Source organism: Chlamydotis macqueenii, chromosome 7 (genome assembly GCF_036417535.1).
Source record: "Chlamydotis macqueenii isolate bChlMac1 chromosome 7, bChlMac1.mat, whole genome shotgun sequence".
Lineage (NCBI taxonomy): Eukaryota > Metazoa > Chordata > Aves > Otidiformes > Otididae > Chlamydotis > Chlamydotis macqueenii.
The window spans coordinates 32,786,086-32,807,948 of NC_141562.1; the positions used below are offsets into that span (position 1 = coordinate 32,786,086).

Here is a 21,863-nt window from a genome sequence, read left to right on the forward strand (position 1 = left end):
ATATATATAGCGTTGCTTGATGATGCCCTTGTTTAAGACTATGGAAAAAATCAAGATAAGAAATACAATTTCAGAGGTAAATGCAATCACTAAATCATCACACAATGCGGTTTAATCTTGCACGCTGAGTAACAAAAGACATTTTACCACTGACTTTAGCCAGAGCAGAAAAGAGTTTGTAATCAGTACACTGGAGTTAGGAGTGTCCTTTTGTCCTCAGCCTCACTGTTTCTCACTTATTGCTTACTGTAGTTTTGCCTGCTTTCTTCAAAACACAGGCACTTCCTTTTCCCTCTTACTTAGACCCCTGTGCCAGGACTTGTCGTCTCTGCGCTTATGAGGAGCCTGGCATAATTGAGCCCTAGTCCTTGACAGGCTCCACTAAACGTTATTGTGAGGCAAATGAATGATCTATAACCACAGGCTCCTGCAGAAAGGATTTCAGACACCAGAGTATCAAAGTTTCCTTGAACTGCACACAACTTCCGTGAACAGCGCAGTGACGGGGTTCATGGAGTTCCTCCGGCGCCCGGGATGTTCACATGCAGCAGAGTGGATACGCAGCTGCCGGTAATTCCTTTCTTCCTCCCTCCCTGTCCATTTTGGGGTGTCTGAAGCAAGCAAGAATCAGCTCTGGACAAGTCAAGAACTGCATTTTCCAAGAGTCTTCTGGCTTCCCCTCCTGCAGGGACTTTTTGCATCTTCTGCTTCAAAGGAGGCCAGCCATGAGTGGACAGTGGCCAGCTGCGGCATCCCCGCCAGCCTGGGGATGAGCAGGGGCGGAAGCAGGCCAGGGAGCTCCGGGATCAGGGATTTGATCCCAGCACTAGAAGCAGAGCTCTCTACAAGAAGTAAACCAAGGCTCCAGGGGCGATTCAAGGGTGGAGAGCTCCACTCAAGCTTTACGAAGCATATTTTTGTACGAAATGTTCCGCCCATGGTAGCGGCGACAATGAAAATGTGTTTAAACATAAATGATGCTCATTTCTTTGTCAGCGTCAATTTGAAAAGCAGTTGTTTCTGGATGTGCTTCTCTCAAGCACACACCCTGAGTGCTCCGCTGGCCGGCTCTGCTTTTATCCTGACTTCCTTCCAAGTGCTCGTTCCTCTGCGCTTCCAAGCGTGCCGCTCGAAGCTCATGCTCCTCTTGGTTTCTGTCCACACAGGCTATACCGTTTACCATTTGTAGGAAGTCTCCCATTTACCAAAACTGTAATATTTTACCCATTACTAGCATTTCTAGCAGTTAAAACTGCCACATAGTTTAGTCAAAGACGTGATTGTGCTGTTTGCTGCTGTCTCCCATTAGGAATTTAGTTGCCTAAAACTTTCCGTGCTGTCCAGCAGAGCGGAATGGGCTGTTGACGGCTATGTGCTATTTTTTCAACTGCACTGGGATAGAAATGGGTTTGGTAGAATATTTTCACACTGAATTGCAAATGATCCCATGCAGCTATTCTTTTCTTCTCGGCAAATATTTTCCATCTCTGGTCTCCAAACAGTTAAATGAAAGACAGCCAGTAAAATGGAGATCTCTTTAATCCTGGGATAGGCGATTGCAAACAGAATAGAGGACACCAACCTCTTTTTATTTCCCATTTAGGACCTGGAGGTGAAAAGCCAATATTCCTCTGTGAGATGCGTCTAGCTGAACAGATGCTGAACCCCATGTGTTCATTTCAGTCTGCTCTGCCAGTTTATGGAAAGCAGAAATATTTACACGCCAAAATAACTCTCTCCCCCCTTCCAAACCCACAAACTTGACTTTCAAACCGGGCGGCTCCAGCGCAAAGCGCCTGTACCACTGGTTTTAGAGCATGGTTACCTGTCCGTGTGCCTTTTGGTAAAGCAGCCCGTGGGCCTGAGCCCCACCACTGCCAGGGACCCCACGTCCCCTCTGTGGGTCTGAGGCCTGTGTGGGGGAACGGCAGCCCAGTCGTGGGGGATGCTGAGAGTGGGGACGTGCTGCTGGGGGAACAGAGTGGGGCAGAGGTGGGGGACTCGGGGAGGCCTGGGGGGAGTGGGAAGCTCGGGTAATTTTGGAAAATGACCTCCTCAGATGGGGGGACACTGCTAGCGGGTGTGTGGGGGCAAAGCCTCTAGTTCAAGGTGTTTGCAAAGAGGCTTGGCCCAAAAAGAAAGCGGCAGCGGTGTTTCCATCCAGGGAGCAGAGCGGAGAGTGCTGGGGAACATAGAGGCCCGGCGCTGGGGAGGCCAGGAGGCGAGCCGAGGGGAGCCCCCCTCCACGCGTGCAGTCAGTCACGGCTGGGCCACGCACTCCCCTCTTTCCCCCCTCCCCAGCCTCGCAGCCGGGACTCAGTGCCCACGGAGCGACGCGTGGGCTGGAGACTTCCGCAGCCAACCCTGCCACCGGGTCCCTGCGGCGGGGGGGGGGGGGACGACACGGGAGGTGCGGTTGGCCTCGAGGTGGCGGGGGGCAGCTCCGAAGTTTTGCTTCTTAGAGCCCAGTCCCCCCGCGCAGCCCCGCCGCGGGGCCAAGGGCACCAGTACCGCCGGTTCCACGCCCGCTCCGCGCCCGCGGTGGGGAAACACAGCCGGGCCCTCGCACAATGGGCTGTTTTCCATCAGCCGCGTCACGAACGGCTCGCTGATGGCTTGAAAATTCAATTGAATACCTGCCCGGCCCTAAGCATAAATATTGTTTTTTAAAAGAACAATATGTGATTAAAAACTAATATTTAACAACTTAAACGCCTACCCTCTAGGAAATAACAGCCTTTCTTAGCAAAACCGCCGAGATTGACTTCGCTTCCTCCTGTAAAACGAGGCCGGATTTAATTCTCCAAAGATCAGTGAGATCAAGTATTTCAGCGCTCAATTTACAGCTCCGGGGGATGTGGGACCCTTTCCCAGCTCTCTGGGTAGGCTAGGAAAAAACTCCAGGAAGGAGAGAGGGGGGAGAAGGAAGGTGAATTAATTCCCAAACACGGCGGTAACACCTGTAGTGTTGTTTGGTTTGTTTTTTTTTTTTTCCTTAATTCGGTGTCGCTGCGGGAGGGGACAGCGCGCAGTGAAATCGTGAGGAAAACGGCACAGCTCTTACCAACAAACAAACAACGAAACAAACACCGTCAGGTTTGTTCGCTTGTGAGGAACGGCCCTGATTTTGGAAGATCGTTTCGCGGAGCGGGTCGGTCCCGTCGCGGTACACGCGGGAGAGAAGGCGAGGTACCGCCTGCCATCCCTGCCTGCTGGTACCCGGGCTTGGGCGCTGGGCTGGAAGGAGCGGACTGCAGAGAAATCTGTTAGCTTTCCTGAAAAATAAAATAAAATAAAATAAAGTAAAATAAAATAAAGTAAAATACGTGATACCGACGGCAAGGGTTGGCAATCTCATCCCGCGGCCCGGCTGCGACCTTCCTCTTCCTCCCCCCGCTCCTTTCTCCTAACAGAACAGCGAAGTGGGAGACAAATCCCTGCCCCTCCAACCTCCCGGGAAGGTGGGAAGGGGAGACTGGACCCCCACCCCCCGCCCCGGCTGCCTCTTTCTTGCTCTACCCACGCGGGGAAGCTGCGGAGCCGATTTTGCAGCGGCGAGGCTCCGCTGCGGCCCCGCGTGTACGGAGCAGACCCCTCGCAGCCTCATGCACTACACGGAGACCCGGGCTCCTGCTCTGCCGACACCGTCCCTTTGCCTTTCGGCTGCCTTTCAGCTCTCCCTATCCAGGACCCCTGGAGCCCCCCGGCTGCCTTCTCCGACCTGCCATCAAAAAAAAAAAAAAAAAAAAAAAAAACCCCCAAAACAAACAAACAAAAAAAAAAAAAACAAAAAACCCAAAACAAACAAACAAAAAAAACAAACAACCAAAAAAACCCCAAACCCCAACACTTTCTTTACCATATGATTTTTTTTTTCCTTCTCTTCTGTTTTTCCTTGTCGTGTAACTGTGTGGAAAGTGAAAAAATACTGGAGGTAGGCGATTTCTGGGGAGGAACCGGCCGTGTGCACGCTCGCTAGCTCATATGGAGAAAATTATCCCTGAAGTTCAGACTTTCCTGGGATCGCAGCACCAAACTGCCCAAACCTCGCAGGAGTCAGGAGAGGGGGTCACTTGCCATTCCCGGTAGCTACAACCTTTTCCCTGCCCGGTTGCCGGTGCCGCCGTCCCGCCCGCTACTCACACCTCTGCTCCTGGGTACCGGCTCCTCCACACAGCCCCTGCCACCGGTTGCCGATGTGTCCGCATGCTCACGGAGAGGTTTGGCGGCTGCGAAAGGGTCGACCGTGCTTCGCGGTCTGTGTCCGCCCACTGTTCCCCCCGCGGAACCGGCTGCGCGGAGGCTGCGCTCCTGCAGTGGCTCCCGGCAGCGGCCTGACCTTTCCCGGCGAAAAGAGCCGGATCGGGACGAATTCACCTCATTCCAAGGGGAACGGCCAGCGAAAAGACCCGCGGAAAGGGGGGCACCCCGCCCCAGGTATCCCCTCGCTGGTACAGTGCGCCCAGGTGAAGTTCCCTAAAACTCCCAAACAAACTTTTTCCTTATTTTTTTCCCCTTACAGGAAAGAAAATTTTAAAAAATTAGACTGTAAAGCACCTTTAATTCGGAAATAAGGACTGAATGCAGTTGTTGGATGGGAGCATCCAACACAAAGTAACGGAGCAGTGGCCCGACTGTATCATACGCGCAGTTTAAGCACACACCCCCCCCCCCCGGCCATGTGTGTTTGACATACAGCATCCATGTAGAAAAAGCCATCCTGGGTCTGAAACACCCACGAACTCTGCTGCTTTTTCTTTCGGAGCTCTGTTTTGTTATGTTCTGTGCGGCTTCCGCAGCGCGCACATCCGTGCGAGCCCGAATATTTGGGACAGGCATCGGCTAGGGAAGGAATTTAGCGAGGTTGTGCATATCGAAGCTGGATCCTTGAATTTCTACTCCAAGATGCCACTGCAGGCAATTATGTACTTCAAGTCCTCGGAAAAAGTAAAAGATTTATTTAAAATGAAATACGTATTAATTAATATCCTAAATAACGCTTTAATGTGCTAATATTGAATCGTTATACTTTAGAAGCTTGGAGAATTATTTGAGAGTTGTTCCATCACTGCAAACTCCTTCGGCGCCATGCGGGTCAGTGGGAGATGGATGCCTTGGGTGGTGGGGGGGTGCAGACTGAATGCTCCCCCAAAAAAACTCTCTGCTCTTTGCAAGCTCGATTTTTTTTCCCGAACGATGGGTGAGAGTGAACACGTGAAAAATAAAAACAAAACAAACCCAAACCCACCCCGATGGGGCCATTGAGCGGAGGGAGGGGAGGGCGCTGATTCCCAGCAGAGCTGACTTTCCCCCAGTCTCGACCCAAGCGCCTGGGTCCGCAGCTGCTCGGTCCGGGGTTTGCGGTTTCCCAGACCCCCCCCCCCCCCCCATCCCGCATCCCTCACGGCAGGGCCAGGCAAGGGCTTCCCGCTGCGGGAATTCAGTATATGGCACCGTCTGTTGTATAGAAATGTCCTCGGTCCTGTCGAAAATAGCGACCACCCTCCCTGCTGCCCAGCAAAACGCTTTGTGAGGCGAGGAGGAAGCGTGCCTTGGCGGGACCGCAGGATCGGGCCCCTCAGGAGCACGTTGGAAAGAACTAATTAACAAAATTGAATGTCTGAATTGGAAACTAAAAGTGTCCTAGTAGGAACAAAAACTGCCGAGCAGAACTAGGGGGAAATCAGAGTGGGATTTTCTGTTTGTCCTTAGAAATAAAGCTTTAGAAGAATTATTTTAGTTTGTTTTTTTTTTTTTTTCCTCCCCCCTCCGTACGGACAGCGGTGCGCTCAGTCTGGAGGAAAGTTTAGGAAAGTTTGTAACTACAGCCCACTCCTCGGGCGTGATCCCTCCCTCCGGGAAATCCCTCTGCCACCTCGAGCCGGGGGCTGCGGTGCGGGACCCCCACCCCTGGGGTGCGAGACACCCCCGGGACGGGGCCAAGGCAGCTCCGCGCTTTCCAGCCCGCTGCAGAAGAAGAGCCCGATGCAGAGGAGCGGCACTGATGGGGAACACTAATTGAGGGGAATGGGGAGTCGGAGGTGGAGGGAGAGCGAGGAGAGCGCAGCCGATGAGATGAGGCAGCTCCGCTCCGCTGCGCACACCCGGGGTCCGCTTGTGTCCATCCCCACTCGGGGCAGTTAACGTCCCGCCCCGCTGGAGAGCAGGGGGGGTTATGGTGCGTTTCTGGATTGGGATGCACCGTATTCCACCAAGGAAAATAAATAAATAAATAAATGAAAGTCCCAGGTGCAGGAGCTTCCCCGCGCCCTTTTCCCACGCAAAGGCAACCTCGGCCCCGTCGGTGGAGGCTCGGGCACCTTTTCGCTTGCACACGAGAGGACGAATGGGTTCCCGTGGGATGTCTCGTGCCTCGACACCTGCAGCTCCCCCTAAACTCTATTTTGGGGGGGGGGGTTGGTTTTTTTTGTTTGTTTGTTTTAATCCGGCGAGTTTTCGTCCCGAGAGAGCCCTCGTGGCAGACACGGGCTTTTACAGAGGAGAAGTGGTCAGAAACTCACAGTTTCAGGGGAGGTGATGCCGGGCAAAACCTGTTTATCTGCCAGTTCAGCACCCGGCGAGCGGTAACTCTCCGGGGTTACCGGTAGCGGTACCCCGCACGCTTCCGAGGCCACGGCAGCCCCGACGGGACGGTCCCGTTCGGGATAGAGCTGGCGGTTCAACCGGCCAGGCGGGCAGGGAAGGCAGGCAAGCTTAAAAGAAAACCCCCAAAAACTCCAAACCTCTCGCCCATATCGCACCGCGACTACGAGCGATGGCCACACATGGTGCGCAGAGAGCCGCGCTTTTGAACGGGGTGTGAAAATAAAGCGCAGGGGCCGGACCCAGCCTTCGGAAGCTGTGAACGGCGGTTACGGTTTTTAGAGGTGCAACCGGTTTGTTGTGGAGTTATTTATAACCCAGGGCTAGAAAAAAAAAAAGCGCTGTGCCAAAAGGGTATCGCGCGGAGGAGGATTTAAAGTGCGCGGACGTGTGCACAAACATGCGTGTGGACAAACATGTGTGTGCGTGTGGACATGGCATGCCCTTCAAAAAACAAAAGTAAAAAAAAAAACGAGACCCCGTACGCGTTTGATATGAAGCGGCCCCGAGCGTCGTCGTGGGTTTTTCCCGGGGCCGGCCGGGCCCTGTACGAAGCCGCTGCCGGTGGCGGCGCCGGGGGCTGCCCGGCAGGGGGCGCTGCCGCCCCGCGGATGTGCGCCGGGGTCCGCGCCCGCGGCTGCCGCCACCGCGCCCCGCGCAGAGAGCGGAACAGGACCGGGACCGGACAGGGACCAGGCAGGGACCGGCAGGATGGGGCCGGAGGGCATGCGCGGCGGTGCCGAGCGGTGCGTCCCGGCCGGGTGCTCTCTCGGTGCCGCTCAGCTCGCTGTGCCCGCACGCAGCTTCCGTATTTCCTCCGCACATGTTGACATTTAAAATGAGCTGGGGTGGGTGTAGATTGTGGCTTCGTGTGCAAACCCGGAGATTTGCTCTTTTTCTTCCTGCCCCGCGTTACTTAACGTCATTTCGGAACCGCAAGTCCGACCTTCCGGCGGCGAAAACAGACGGGAGAAACAAAGCCGGGGCTGCCCGCGGACGGCAAGCGCCGGACCGGGCTCCTGCAGCCCGGGGGTCCGCGGCCAGGTGGGGAGGGGTGTGGGGAGCTAGAGGGGAGGATGCTCTGAATTAGCATCGGGAAGGGAAAAAAACCTGAAGCGACGGCCCCAGCTTGCTGTTCCCCGGCGGGAGGGAACCCGGGCGGCGAGGCCGTTTCCCCGTCCCCCGCCCGACGGTGAGAGGGGCCCCCGCCGGCCCCAGTGCTGGCCGAAAGAAGGATATGAGGATTTGAGGGCTGTTCACCCCCATGAGGAGGCCCGTGGAAAGTATCCCGTGTGTCCTCCCCACCCGTGACCCACGGCTGCGTGGGGAAGCGAGGCCCTGTTCACGCGGGACTGCGGGTGCTCGAAGGAGCCGGGATGGGCAGTGACACCCTCCCGGATGAAATCCACCTGCTCGGCGGGGATCCCCGGGGCCGGACTCCGGGCTCTCCCGAAACCCCGCAGCCCGGCCCGGCCCCGAGGGTCCCGGGTCGGCTCCGCGCTGTGCTCCGCGGCCCGGGCTCCCGTCACCCCCGCCAAGAACCGCGCTTTTGTGAAGGCAGCACGCTTAGACAGCCTGAGCGGGATTTAGGATGTCCAGAAAGGAATTAAATCAGGGATTTCACCCGCTCCTTTGACACACACAGCCCCCCTCCAGGCACGACCCGCCTGGGCTGCCTCTCCTCCCGGCTGCGGGTACGGATCCCTGGGACCGGAGAGAGAAGGGAGAGAGGGATCCCGCCTGGAAAAAAAGAAAGTTAAGGGGGAGGCTGAAACTTCCCCCCGACCCCCTCGCCCCACCCGCAAAAATTTGGCCTGGATCAGCCCGTAAACAACCGTCTTACCCCGAGCTTTCCCGCATCTGAGGCCTTCCTCGCGTTTTCCTCTTGGCTCGGCTTTTTAGCAGATGAGTATGAGTTTGGAAATCCGAAGCTGGTGCCTCTGAGGCCAGCCATGTAATCCGACTGCGAATGTAGCGCACCCCTCCCTCCCAGCGCGCTGGGAGCGGGTCGGGGATTGCTGGGAAGAGAGCCCCTGCCAGATTTTCTCCTCCTAGACGCCAAGAGAGCAGCCTGTCAAGACGCTGGGTAGGAAAAGTTCAAGAGTGGAAGCTTCGGGAGATGCTCCCGGGACAGCCCGGGCCGTGAGACGGCGAGTGGGAGAGCAGAGGAGAAATTTAGGGAGAAGCGGAAAATCCTGGGGAAATCCCATCCCGAGTTTCCCGGGCGTTTGTCCCTGACTGTCCCCGGCCTATTTTCTCCGTGACAAAACTCAGAGCCAGTGCTGCCCAGGCTCCGGTTGTGGTTTCTCCGTCTGTATGTACCCAGGCACATATATATCTATACGTACAGCTATGTATATGCACGCTCGGCGCAGGGACCTCCACCCGCTTTCCCGGGTGAAACTGGACTCGGGAGGGGAGAGCTCCAGCTGCAGCCCACTCCGCTAAACCCCCCAGCTAGGGGATTCCCTCTTCTGGAAGGGATTTTAGGCTGGAGGATGGTTCCCGGGCGGTGAAGAGGATGGAAGGAAATTTATCAAGCGTTTTGGAGCGTTATCCCCGTTCTGCCTGTGTGACGGTTGAGTTTTTGATTTGGGTTTGGGTTGTTTTTTTTTTTTTTTCACATGAATATAATTCTTCCCTCCCCAGCTGCTGAATTACTTGATGCAGTTTTCAAGGAGTCCTGTGATTGTGTCAGGAGGTCTGAGGGTAAAAAAAAAAAAAAAAAAAAAAAAAAGAAAGAAAGAAAAAAAAGGAAATAAATTAGTTGAAGTTTTTCCAATTCAGATTCATTCTGCAGTCCCGGAGCAGTGGAAATACGCAGATGCAGGACATGGCTCTTCCTAGGAGAAGTTTCTCTCCTTTTTTTTTTTTTTTTTTTTTCCTTCCCTTTTTCAGTGCTCCACGACCCCAGTAGAAACCAGCCCGCAAACACCAGCCGCGTGTAGGGCACCTCGCTCACGGCCATCGCCCCAGATTTCTGCGAGAAGGGCGTTATCGCCCGTGAAAGGGGAAAAGGTCGCACGGAAAAGGGGGCGAGGGGACTCAAAATGTTAAAATATTATCAATTCACGAGGGACACGCGTGGGTCTGGAGGGAAATCCCTCTGCCCTCTCCGCAGCGAGCTCAGCGCAGCGGGGCCGGAGCCCTCCGCCAGTGTCTGCTCCGGGGTCTGCGAGCAGGAGAGGTTTTCGCAAAAGTGGGAGAGCTTGCACGTCTCTGCAAAAATCGGTGAGAAGACCCGAGTTACGCCGAGCCAGCATCTCTCACACTTTGTCTCCGCGATCGTGTGCGCGGGTGGGGATCTCCACACATCGCCCGCAGAACAGATTCACATCTGCTATGGAAAGTGAACTTCTCCCTCCGCAAAGTGCAGGGGGACACAAAGGAAAACACCAAAGCCTCACCAACACCGGCATCCTTGCCTGCACGACACTTGTTTGGTCACTTCTATTTGCTCCGTCATTTTGGTGTTGTGTTAAAAATACCGGTTGGCTGCAAACGGGCGCTTAGAGGGGAGAGCGGGGAAGGCGAAAAAGAGTTCAGCTCGCCGTTTGCCGGGAAGAAGCGAGGACCCTTGAGACAGCGCTTTTTTTTTTAACAGCACATTTTAATGCAGCGGAGTAATGGATTCTTTGTGTATAAAGTGGAAAGAAAATAGAAAACAAAGTCCGGGAACGAAGGAAAGCAACGCTAGACTGGTTTTAAGACTCCCCCCCTCCAACCCTTGGTTCAACAGAAACATTAATTTACGTTAGCAATTCCGCATCTTTAAGATAAATTACACAGCGGCGTAATAGATTTAAAGTACGCCAGATTTTTTTTATCATTAATTGTAAATGTGCAAAATACCTGCTGGTACTTCACTTTAGAAGAATGTAATTGGCAAAAATGGGAGGCTGATGAATAGATAATAGATCCTTAACTACCAATAAACAGTAAGCACCAGCCAAGAGTATTAGGATGTGATCATAATTATTCCGCGGCCCCAGCCAATGGGAGGAGGAGAACTCAGCCCTAAAATCATCCCCGGACCCAAAGGTAATCGCGAAAATCCGGACAGGGCTGGAACCGGAGATCTGCTCCCCCGTCCCGTCTGCGGGAGCCCGGCGCGTCCCGGCTCTGCACAATGCGGCCGCCCTCCGCTTTGTTTCCCGCACCGCGCGGTGCGGGGAGCGCGAAGGAGCCCAGGGGGGAATAAATAAGTTCGGAGGAGGAGGAGGAGGAAGGAGGAGGAGGGCGACCCGTTCTCTCACCGGGACGACACCTTTCCCAAGCGGGGCATCTCCACGGGACGGCGCGGGGCTGGCCGAGGTAACCCCGAGAGGCGGCAGGGAGAGAGGTCTCACGCGGGGGAGGGGAGGGGGGACAGCCGCCCTAAATGTCCCCCCACACCCCTCCAAAGAGGATGCGGCGCCCCCCCGCCCCGCACTGTGTCTCCCCCCCCCACCCAATCCCTCGTACCTCGGTGGCCGGGCGGAGGGCAGGGGAGGGAGGGCAGCGCGGGAGCGGAGCGGGAGCTGCGCAGGTCCCCGCGCTTCTTCCCCCCTCCCCCCCGACTCCCCACTCCCGCGCAGCCGGGCGCGCTCCCGCCGCGCTCCGATCCGCACCGCGCCGGGGTCCACCCCTCCCGCCGGCGCTGCCCGGCCCTCGCCTCCCCTCTGACGCACTTTAAAGAGCCCCCCCCCCACTCCCCCCAAACCTCGGGGCGAGCACCAGCCACCAATCACCGCGCCATTCCCCGGGCTTCAGAGGAAGCTGTTTATGTGATCCCCGCGCTAATTAGGCTCATGAACTAACAAATCGTTTGCACAACTCGCGAAGGGGCCGATCACATCCATGGATTGTCTTTGGACTTAGGGAGGCGGGGGGGTGGGGGGGGGCGACCGCCTTTTCCTTGCAGGAGGGAAAAACTTCTCCCAGCAACTTTTTTTTTTCTTTCTTTTTTTTTTTTTTTTTTTTTGGGTGAGTGTGTGCGCGCGGTGCGTGTGTGTGTGTCTCCCTTTTGGGTACCGCTGGCTGCCGCTGCCTCCTTTTCCTCCAGCCCCTGTCTATTTATGTGTCTATCTATCCCTCCTCAAGTCACTCCCCCGCCGCCAACTTCCCCGCATCGCCTCCCGCTCACCGGAGAGAGCCAGGCAGAGATTCGCCCGGGGACCCTCGCCGCGGCAGCATGTTCCAGCCCGCACCCAAGCGATGTTTCACCATCGAGTCGCTGGTGGCCAAAGACAGCCCCTTGCCCGCTTCTCGCTCCGAGGATCCCATCCGGCCGGCGGCCCTCAGCTATGCCAATTCCAGCCCGATGAACCCTTTCCTCAACGGTTTCCACTCCACTGGCAGGGGGGTTTACTCCAACCCGGACTTGGTTTTCGCGGAGGCCGTCTCCCACCCGCCTAACCCGGCCGTGCCGGTGCATCCCGTGCCCCCTCCCCACGCCCTGGCCGCCCACCCGCTGCCCGCTTCGCATTCCACCCACCCGCTCTTCGCCTCGCAGCAAAGGGACCCCTCCACCTTCTACCCCTGGCTAATACACCGCTACCGGTATCTGGGCCACAGGTTCCAAGGTACGTCCAACTTTTTTGTTGTTGTTTTTTTTTTTTCTCCCTCCGATCCCCCTTTCTCCATCGTCTGAGCGGGTGCGGGGGGATCGCGGGTGCCGCGGGCTCGGTTCGGCTGGGCCGAGGGGGCTTTTCCACCCTTGTCCCCTCACTTCCTAAACTTGAGGAGCTGTCAGAGCCGAAGGGCTTGGAGCTGGGCTTTTGCTTTGCTGCTTTTTCCGATTTGTTTTGGTTGCCCTGGGAGGAGGGGGGCAGGCGGGAAGGCAAGGCCGGCTGCGACTTTTTCGCCCCAAAAGAAGCGGGGGTTAAAAGCAGGAGGGAGAAAAGGTGTGTGTGGGGTTTTTTTGTTGTTGTTATTGTTGTCTGTTTTTTGGGGGTTTTGGGGTTTTTTTTTTTTTTTGCTCCGGAGGGGTGGCGACGTTTTGGGGTGCCCGCCGGGCTGCCGGGGCCGGGCGAATTCAGTCGCCCCCCCCTCGTTAGCAGGACGGGGGGCGGGGGGGGGAATGAAACGAACCCCAGAGTAAGGAGAAGGGAAAAAAAAATTAAAAAAAAACCACCAACCCACTAAAAATGTAATAATCCCAGCGTGGGGAGATGGGCAGAGGGGGCGATCCCGTCCGTGCGGGCAAGGAAGGGCTGCTGGCTGGCAGCGATCAGTGACCGGCTGCGGGAAAATAACCAAACCCGATGGCGCACAATCAATAAAATCCCCCCTGTTTAACCCTTTGCAACCGACAGCGTCTTCTCCGATGGGTGAGCCGGTTTCTCCCGTAATGGGTCCGCTCCTACTCCTTTCGTTATCCACCAAAAAAAAAAAAAAAAAAAAAAAGCCCATGCTCCGAGAGATCCATCTGCTTTATTCTTTATTATTATTATTATTATTCTCCTGGTGTTTTTATTTATTATTTCCGAACGAAAACAAACCACCTGCAACATCCATTTCCCCGGCCTTCTGCCGCCGAGCCGTTGCACCCGCATTAGAAAAGCAGCCGCTCTCTCGGAAGCCGGGCGGACAGAGACACAAAATGGATTATGACCCTCTCCGAATAAAATTACAGGTTTCGCTCACCAAATTATTTGTCGCAGTCATCAGGCGACGCGTAAAGAGCGGTAGATGAAAGGCGGAAACGTCCCGGTGTTGAGCCACAGCCTGATTTTTAAACACACCCTCCTCCTGCAACGATTTTTAATGTTTTTACTGAGTGAGACCCTTGGTGCCTTTCCCACCTCGGAAGGACCGACCCGGGGAAGCGGCACAGGGCCAACGCGGAGTAGGGACAGCCACCAAAAAAGCCCCGGTTGACTCCCCCCCTCCTCCTCAACCACCCCAGCTCCGGGCCGGGATGGCCGCCCCACGGCCTCCCCAAAGTTCGGTTCTTTTATTTCCCCGCGGGGGCAGTTGGGCAGGGACCACACCGGCAAAACCGAGGGGCGTTGGGAGGAGAAAGGCCCCAGCTGGAGTTTAGGGAGAGGCCCCGGGAGAAGCGGGCTATCGGTACCGGCAGCGCGACGGGCGGGCGGCCGGGGAGGGAAGGGGAGGTAGGGGGGGACCCGGGGCCGTACTGTGCCCCCCGCACCGGGAGGGTGTAGATGAACCGAAACGGGGGGGCTGCCGGTGGGCGAGAGGAAGGGGTGAGGCCGCAGATACCGCAGCGGGGCTCTGGCCGATCCTTTCGCTTTTTATTTTTCCCCTGGCTGTGTTTTAGCTTTTGAATTTTCTTCCAGTTTTTTCCTTTCCCCTGCTCGTTCCCTCCACCTATTTATGGAGGAAAAATTTAATTAAAAAAAAAAGTCGCTGAAAATAATAATAATTTTTAAAAAATAAACTAGTCAGATTTCTCCTGCGGGTAATGGTGGGGGAAAAAAAAAAATCTTGCGCTAAAAAACTCCTCTGGAGTGTTTTTGGAGAAGGTGTTTTGCTCATCCCTTGCTTTACCCTGTTGCCCAGGGAATGAAACCAGCCCGGAGAGCTTCCTATTGCACAACGCACTGGCCAGGAAACCCAAACGGATCCGTACGGCTTTCTCCCCATCCCAGTTACTGCGACTGGAACATGCCTTCGAGAAGAACCATTATGTGGTAGGAGCGGAAAGAAAACAGCTGGCACACAGCCTCAGCCTCACGGAAACTCAGGTAAGGGAGCGGGCAGCTGGGAAAGTGAAAGTACTGGGATTTCCTTGGGGGAACCCACCCAGAGATGGGGGCAAAAAAAAAAAAAAAAATAATCGGGGAAATCCTGGGGGTGTTTAGGCCTCAGGATCCGAGCCGGTGGAGTGGAGTGAGGGGTGATAAAAACCCCGTCCCGTCTGTGAGAGCCATCGCCCGTGCCCGGGGTGGAGGTGCCGCGGCCGCGAGTTGGGAGGCTGGGGGGGAGGAGCAGGGTTTGGGGCTCCCCGGAGAGACCCGGCCCGAGTGGGAAGGTAAGCGGGGAGATTTGCAGAAAGGGGGTGCTGGTCGCTTGTCTGTGGGGCTGGTGCGACCCATAGAAGTAGTTGGATGTTGGGGGAAAAGCCTGCAAAACGAGAGGCTGCGGGGGGGGGGATCCCCCTTCGGACCCCACGGCAGAAATACAGTTTCGCGCGTGATTTTTCACTCATTTTCTAGCCGAGCGTCCGGCAACGGGAGATAAGAGGAGCGGGTTCAGGAGGGCAGAAAGATGAAAAATAAAAGCAGATAAATTATTAGCGACGAGGACCCCCCCGCCCCCGGGCCCCGTGGGCTGGCTGCGGGCCAGAGCCGCACGGGGGGATATTTTGGTCCCCTCTCTGGAGGGACTGGTTGTCCCGTGGGCGAGGGTCTCGTCGGCAGGTACCGAGGCCGGACACGCGTGGGGCAGCGGGGATTGGCGCGAGGTCTTCCCGTCCGTGTCCCCCTCCCCTACCCCGACGGCAGGGACCCACGGCCGGCGGGTCTGCTGCCAGAGCGTTTTTCACGCGGTTTTCTCCCGGTCGGAAGAAAGGCCATGTTTTTTTTGGTGTGTGTGTGGGGAGTGGGGTGGGGGGGTGGTGTTGGTGGTTGTTGTTGTTGTCGTGTCGGGCTTTTGTTTTGTGCCCTTCCAGGAGACTCGCGGGGAGAGGGCTGCAGATGGGGATTGTCTCTGCTACAGTATGTGGCACTGTACTTAAAAAAAAAAAAAAAAAAAAAAGACGACAAAATACCCAGCCGCAGCCTAGTTCAAAGTTCCCAGTAAACACAGCGTTCTCTGGGCGGATTAAGTTGTAACACTTTTTTTTTTTTTTTTTTTTCCCCTTAAGTCCTTTTCGTGGGGGAAGCAATAAAGAGGTTGGAGCTTTTGTTTTAAAATGTCTCCCTAACAAAACAATAAAAAGGGATCGCCACTTTTATGAGGTTCTCCGAACAAGGGACCGGTCACAGGCTTATTTCCACTGGAAAGCTGTATTTAAGGTGGTCTTTGTGCTGCTTGATTCCGAAGCTGGTTGGGGTCTTTTGTCCGGATGTCAAACCCCCGGTCCCCTACAAATGAGCTCCCTTTTGGGAGATCAGCGTGCAGAAATGAACCGTCCTCCCCTTCAATTAGCAAACTAAAAGCAAATTAAACTCACCCCTTGTTCCCCGCTCAGCTTTTTAATGGGGGACTTTTTGGAGAATATGAAAATGCGGCAGAGATGTGTGTCCGGCCAGGCAGGTCTCTGTTCTGAAGAGGCAGCGAAGCGGGTTAAACCAGCTTATTAAAATGCTCCCAGTTCCCTTTTCCCCCCTTGCTGGGGCCTTTATCAGGCACTTTCAGACAGAACCAGAGTTTAAACTGCTTTAAAAAAAAAAAAAAAATTGTTTACCTTTGGCCGCTACAAGGAGCGTGGCCAGCCCTGGAGATAGCTCCCGGATCAATACTATCTGTAATTAAAGCCCTGAAGTCAGCTGCCGGCTGGTTAAGTCAGATTTCCTCGGCGCTGCACACATTCAGAGGGAAATTTCCGAAACTTGCAGGTTTTTCCTCACCGCGATCGCTCCTGGACGGGGCGGCCCGGGCAGGCGCTGCGGGGAGAGCCGAGCGCTCTCCATTTCGGGCCTTGTCCTTTCATTTTCTTCTTTTTTTTTTTCCATCGCTCGCCTTTGCCCGCCTCCCCGGGCCGCGGGTAACGGGACCCCCCCGCCCTCCCTCCCCGGTCCTTGCCCCGACGGCAGAGCCGGCGTGCGGACAGCCCAGCCGCACGTTGTTTTCCCACGCGTGGGGATGCCTGCCTCCACGCGCGGGCACTGCGCGGGGCTGCCCGTGCGCGGAAGAGCCACACGATGCCTCCCGCCTGCGCCTCTGCCCTCCCGCCTGCGCGGAGCGGACCCACTGTGCGGTTGCCCGCTGCTCCACGCGTGGAGCCTCTGGAGGTGCCCGGTGGGCGTGGGGGGCTCTCCTGGGGGGAGGGAGTTTAGGTGGCCCGTGGGCCCCGGCTCCGCTGGTCACCCTTCAGGCAGGGCCGGGGGCCCCACAGTGTGTCCCGGACAGGCGTGGGAGTAACGCCCACTGCCTTTCCTCGGCAGGTAAAAGTCTGGTTTCAGAACAGACGGACGAAGTTCAAGCGGCAAAAGTTGGAAGAGGAAGGTTCGGACTCACAACAGAAGAAAAAAGGGACTCATCATATTAACCGGTGGAGAATCGCCACCAAACAAGCCAGTCCAGAGGAAATCGACGTCACGTCGGACGATTAAAAACTGGCGCTTTTGGACTTTTCAAAGCCAAGCATCCCACCAACAGAAAGTGTTAAAGGCTCACACCCCCCTCGCCCCCAGCATACACCCCCGCGGCGTGGCGGTGCGGGGAAGGGACACGGAGATCTTCATGCAAAACGCGATTCCCTCCTGGGAGGGCAACTGGGAGCGAGACGGCGAGGGTCCGGACTGGGGCACTGCCGGCACCGCTCCGGCCAGCGGGGTCTGTCAATCCGAGCCAAAACACCGGGACGAGGTGATTGACAGGTATTCCGTTTCTCGCAGTCCACTTTTAAAAGCGTAACGTCAAAAAAAAAATGTAAAAAAAAAAAAATCGGGGGAAAAATCTTTAAAAAAACCCAAACCCCAATCAAACCAGAGAAATTACCACTTTACAGGACATTTTGCACTTCACAGTTTTTTCCGTCTTTGAGAGAGAAATTTCCATAAGCAGCCAAACCCCACACCTGTTTCAGAAACTTGAATTGCATGTGTACAGCCGCCTGGGCAAACAAAAAAGAAAAAAAAAAAAAAAGAAAAAAGATAAAAAAAGATAAAAAACGGAAAAAAAAATTACCCCAGTTCCTAAAGACAGAAATTAATTGTAATTTTTTTTCCCTTTAAGACAGGTTCTGTGTGCTTTTTAATTTTATTTTACGAGAAATGTGCAGTCTGTAAACATTTTATGATAACTTCTGGCGTCAAAGTGTTTGTGAAAGCTAAATGAAGTAGCGGTAACAAAGCATAGTGTTCCTTCCGGATGGACAAACACGGTGGGGCAGGGGAGGGACGGGAGGGACGGAGTGGGGGGAGGTTGGGGTTGGTCATAACTTTCGCTGCCAAAAAAAAGAAAGAAAAATCAAATCAAATTATCCCCCCCCCCTTTGTATCCCCATTACAAAACCGGATGATGGTTATTTTTTAAGATTAATAAAGCGCAAACGCCGCGACCAGGTTTGGCGGTGGGGGACACCTCCCATGCTGGGAGAATCCAGAGAAAAGGGACTTAGAATCGCGGATTGATTTTTTTTTTTTTTAAGTTTTTTTTTTTTTCTAATGGCCATTTTCATTGGGGCAATTTTCAAGCACTGACCTTATAATATTTCGAGATCATAGAGCTACTAAAAAAAAAGTGACAAATGTTTCCTTCATGTCTTCTATACCAGAATGTAAATATTTTTGTGTTTTGTGTTTAATTTGTTAGAATTCTAACACACTATATACTTCCAAGAAGTATGTCATTGTCAATATTTTGTCAATAAAGATTTATCAATATGCCCTAAATTTTTAAGCAATATATTTCCCCACCCCACCTCAAATTTATAGGAAACCGGTAGTGTCCCCCCCCCCCCCCCCCCCGCCTTGTTTTTAGCTGCCGAGCCCCTGCGCTCCCGCGGCCGCGCATTCCTGCGGCCATGGGCGCGTTTTCTTAAGGAATTCCCTGGCTGGTAAATAGACCGCTAAAAATAAGCCGCAGAGACCCACTTGCTGTAAATAAGTACCTTTAAAAAAAAAAAACAACAACAACAACAACAAAAAAAAAAACCCAACAAACCAACAACAAACCCAACCCCTTCCCTGGGTATAAAGTAGAGTGCGAACTGGCTCGTACTGGGAAGGTGAGGCTGGTCCGTAGCAGCCGCAGAGGGGCTTGCCTTGGCAAAAATTATCTATTTTATTTAGCAGGACAGGATTTTTTCTATTTTTTTTATTTTTCTTTTTTTTTTTTTTCTTTTTACTCGTGTTTTAAATTCGATGAGGAGCAGGTCCCGGAGGCAGGGGCTGCAGGGGCTCCCTCACTGCTCTCAGGGAGCGATCCTGGGCACAGGGCAAAACTCTGACATTAAAAAAGTGAAGGGGGGGGGGAAGTTGCTCTGAGTCCTTGAGGAAACTAGCTGGTTTTCTGGGGGTACACAGTTGTTTTTTCATGCTTCATTTGCTCCTTAGCCTGATAGACTGCATTAATCAGTTTTATTTCCATTGATAGAGAAACCTCGTCTGCTCTGTTCGAGCTACAAAGAATCCTGCGAGCTTTTGTGAAAGTGCAAATCAGTTTAGGCAATTATCATACCAGGAATATGAAGGGGAAAGAGGAGGCATTGCCCAGTGGTCTCCTTTAATCTCTTAATCCGTGGATCCAGGGGGGCTAGTTGGACATAATTTAGGACAATCTGACTACCCTTTACACTGTGATAAGGCGAAGTTACAATGCATCGCGAAAATACGAGCTTTGTTAAACATCCTGCCTTGAAAAGTTAAGATTAGACATTCTGTGCACGTGTTGGCTCTATCGGGTACTATGTAAATTCTTTTTTTTTTTAAATCCAATCTTTTTTTTTTTTTTTTTTAGCATTGCTCCTCGTACAGTCCCGGTGACTTTCCATTCGCGGGTGCTGGGCGCAGCAGAGAGGCCCGGGCAGGGTTAGGACGCATGTCGCAATGCAGTCCCTTCCGTTTAAACCCGGCCTAACCATTTAGCAGAGGTGTTTCGTACCTCTCGCAGCCTTTCCCCGCTTCCGAAGGCGGATGGTGCGCGGCGCGGAGCCCCCGCTCTCCCTGCGCTCCCCTTCCAACCCGTGCGATGTGCGAACCCCGCACGGACCGCGGCTCAGCGGCCGACCCCTTTCTAGAAATTGTTTGCCATCTTGATAAAAGGCTTATTTCTGCAGGAACCATATACTTTTTTTTTCCCTTCACCTTCCCCACTTTTTTTTTTTTTTTAACCGTGAGGGAAGAGAGGGGGAAAAAAATTAAGCGTCCTATGTAGCGTAACAGCAATAAAATCTTCAGAGAATGCCATTAGCTTTGAAAAAAACCCCTAAAAGCTTTATTACAAACCGAGCTTTGAAAATAGGGGGGATTAGGAGTCTGAAAGGGTCCCACAATGGTTAGAAGAAAAGGTTTCATGCTAATGAGGTTAATGCCCTTTGTATCTCAGGACTCCACAACTTCATTACTCCCTATCTCCGGCTGCACCAAGCGGCTCAGAACACTGCAATCCACTCCAGCTCTCCCCTGCCTTGCCTAGAGAAGGATTTGATAGCAGCTCTGTTCAAACTAGATAATTATATCTTTTCAAGTCGGAATTAAGATAAAGAAAGTGAAGCAAAGGCGGCTAGCCTTGATCCACTGCAAACAAATTTGGCGCACTTTCTCGTCTCTCTCCCCCTGCCTCAATAGGCAGGACAGTCAGCTTATTAGACCCTCATTTGCTTTATTAATTCATCTATTTAAAGTGGCAGGATTAGAGAGAGGGAGAGAGAGAGAGGCAGAGTCTAATGCGGGACGGTGGATGCCAGGCAACGTGGAAAAATATAAATACTGGCGAGATGCTATCCGAGCAGGCGTTTAAAAATACATTTTATATTCAATAACTGAGAGGGGCGGGGGAGGGAGGGGGTGTTTCGGGTGGCGAATTGCACATTTGGGGGGATTTTTACTGCTCTTTCGAAGGAAATATCGGAGTCGCACGCCCACCGCCCCCCCTCCGGAGGACAGACACCCCCGCGGAATCTCCGCTGCTCTTCGCGCCTCGCCGGGGATTTGGCCAGGTGGACTCCCTGGCTGGGCAGGGGGCTGCAGGCCGAGCAGAGACCGCACCCCCCCCGTACCTCCGCCCTCAAACCCGCCCGGTGCCACCCCCCGGCCCTGCTCGCCGGCAGTGCAGCACGGGGGCGGCCCGGGGCAGCGGAAAGGTGCACGTAAAGGTGCGCGCTGCCCCGCGCGGGGCTCCCGGAGAGCGACAGCAAACCGGACAGGCCCCGTCTCCCCCTCCATCCCTTTCCCTATCCGCCAAGGGGGTCGATCCCCCCTTCCCCTCGACGTGTTACGGCCAAGCAGCGGCCCCGGTGGCGGGGGGGGGGGGGGGGGGGAGTCCCACCGGTGGCCTCCTCCCCCCCCGGTCACACCGTCCCCCCGCCTTCACGTCTCTGCTCCGCGCCCAGGATCTGGCCCTCTCTCCCCTTGGATTTTTAACCCTTTCCCTTCGAACAAAGCCGGCGGCTCCCAGCCCGTCCGTGACCGCTTCCCACGGCGTGGGATTTTATTTTTATCGCCCCCGCCGGCGCAAACACGCACCCCTCTCCTCGCCACTCGACCAAGGTGAGGTCAGTCGCTTTGTTGTGTTTCGAAATTCTGTTTATTTGCCCCCACCCCTTTGATGGATCGCGCTGGTACTTAGGAGGGGTCTGCGGAAATGAGCGGCCACCCTCTAATTAGCAAGCAGCCGGTCCGCCCGCCTCCGAGGACAGAGGCAAAGGGGCTTTGGCCCTGCCGGATTCTCCCCGCCCCGAGCTACCGCAGCCCCTGATTTACTTCCCCGAAGGGTCCCGTTGTGAGGAGTGGGGGCGGAATTTCGGGAACCTCTCGACCCCGAGCCGACACCTCCCTCCTCGCCAGCCCTTCTCCCTCTGGGACCCTTGCCGGCCGGGGAAGCCCCGGGCCCGCTCCACGCCTGAAAGCGAAAGGGCTATTAATCACCTTTCCCTCCCTCGCTTTTAATTGACCTTTCACCATTAGCGCCTGTTGCAGGGAAGGCGACCCCTCGGCGGTGGGCGAGCTCCTCCGGTAGTTGCCCCCCACCTCCATCCCGTGGGATGCCGCGGCAGCCCCATCCCCGTGGGTCCCCACGCAAGGTGCGAGGCGGGCGGCTGCTGCGAGTACCGGTCACCCGGCGGGGCTCAGGCCGCCTGGCAGGTGGGGTCCCCGGCCCAGAAGCAGGCACAGGGGCTCTGCCTTCCTCTTCGGGCCGCTCGGCCCTGCAGCCTCGGGAGCACCTTTCCCCCCCTGCCCGGCCCGGCTGGAACCCGGGATGCTGCGTGGGGGCTCCGGGCTACCATTTATAGCCCCCTTCTCCCTTCTCCGTCGCCCACGGCTGGACCTGACGTCAGGAAGAACTTGATCTCGCCCGCTTTGCTCCTGCTTCTGAAACTGATCCTTGAAATGAGAGAACAGACTCTACACAATTCCCATGGCCTTGACATAAGGTACAGCGATAAATATACACCACTAATGAGCAATTACCATATAATCACCTTC

The 21,863-nt window shown here is 54.8% G+C and overlaps 2 protein-coding genes across 3 annotated transcripts; one reads left to right on the forward strand and one right to left on the reverse strand.

Annotated features, from left to right (window-relative positions):
* Positions 1-231: 231 nt before the first annotated feature.
* LOC147600124 (uncharacterized) lies at positions 232-11,778 on the reverse strand. The gene is made up of 6 exons (XM_086752439.1): positions 11,729-11,778; positions 11,068-11,264; positions 9,265-9,306; positions 8,447-8,654; positions 3,065-3,275; positions 232-1,606 (listed from the first exon to the last, which is right to left on the reverse strand). Exons 1-6 carry the CDS (start codon positions 11,776-11,778, stop codon positions 1,589-1,591), a joined length of 726 nt encoding a protein of 241 aa, XP_086608565.1. The 3' UTR covers positions 232-1,588.
* EMX2 (empty spiracles homeobox 2) lies at positions 10,861-17,574 on the forward strand. 2 transcript variants are annotated; one of them, XM_086752128.1, is made up of 4 exons: positions 10,861-10,917; positions 11,686-12,167; positions 14,110-14,294; positions 16,659-17,574. In XM_086752128.1, the coding sequence occupies exons 2-4, from the start codon at positions 11,777-11,779 to the stop codon at positions 16,824-16,826; spliced, it is 744 nt and encodes a 247-aa protein (XP_086608254.1). In that variant the 5' UTR covers positions 10,861-10,917; positions 11,686-11,776; the 3' UTR covers positions 16,827-17,574. The 2 variants fall into 2 exon arrangements, with proteins under 2 accessions (XP_086608254.1, XP_086608255.1); XM_086752129.1 differs by lacking the exons at positions 10,861-10,917; positions 14,110-14,294 and having other exon boundaries at positions 11,537-12,167.
* Positions 17,575-21,863: the final 4,289 nt, after the last annotated feature.

Excerpts from the sequence above, each read along its gene's own strand:
- EMX2 (XM_086752128.1), top strand. The coding sequence starts at position 11,777 with ATGTTCCAGCCCGCACCCAAGCGATGTTTCACCATCGAGTCGCTGGTG. Across the intron at positions 12,168-14,109 it reads TCTGGGCCACAGGTTCCAAG|GGAATGAAACCAGCCCGGAG; the intron begins GTACGTCCAACT and ends CCTGTTGCCCAG. Across the intron at positions 14,295-16,658 it reads TCAGCCTCACGGAAACTCAG|GTAAAAGTCTGGTTTCAGAA; the intron begins GTAAGGGAGCGG and ends TTTCCTCGGCAG.
- LOC147600124 (XM_086752439.1), bottom strand. The coding sequence starts at position 11,778 with ATGCTGCCGCGGCGAGGGTCCCCGGGCGAATCTCTGCCTGGCTCTCTC. Across the intron at positions 11,265-11,728 it reads TCTCTGCCTGGCTCTCTCCG|AGGGGAGGCGAGGGCCGGGC; the intron begins GTGAGCGGGAGG and ends AAAGTGCGTCAG. Across the intron at positions 8,655-9,264 it reads CTCCTTGAAAACTGCATCAA|GAGGAGAAAATCTGGCAGGG; the intron begins GTAATTCAGCAG and ends CTTGGCGTCTAG.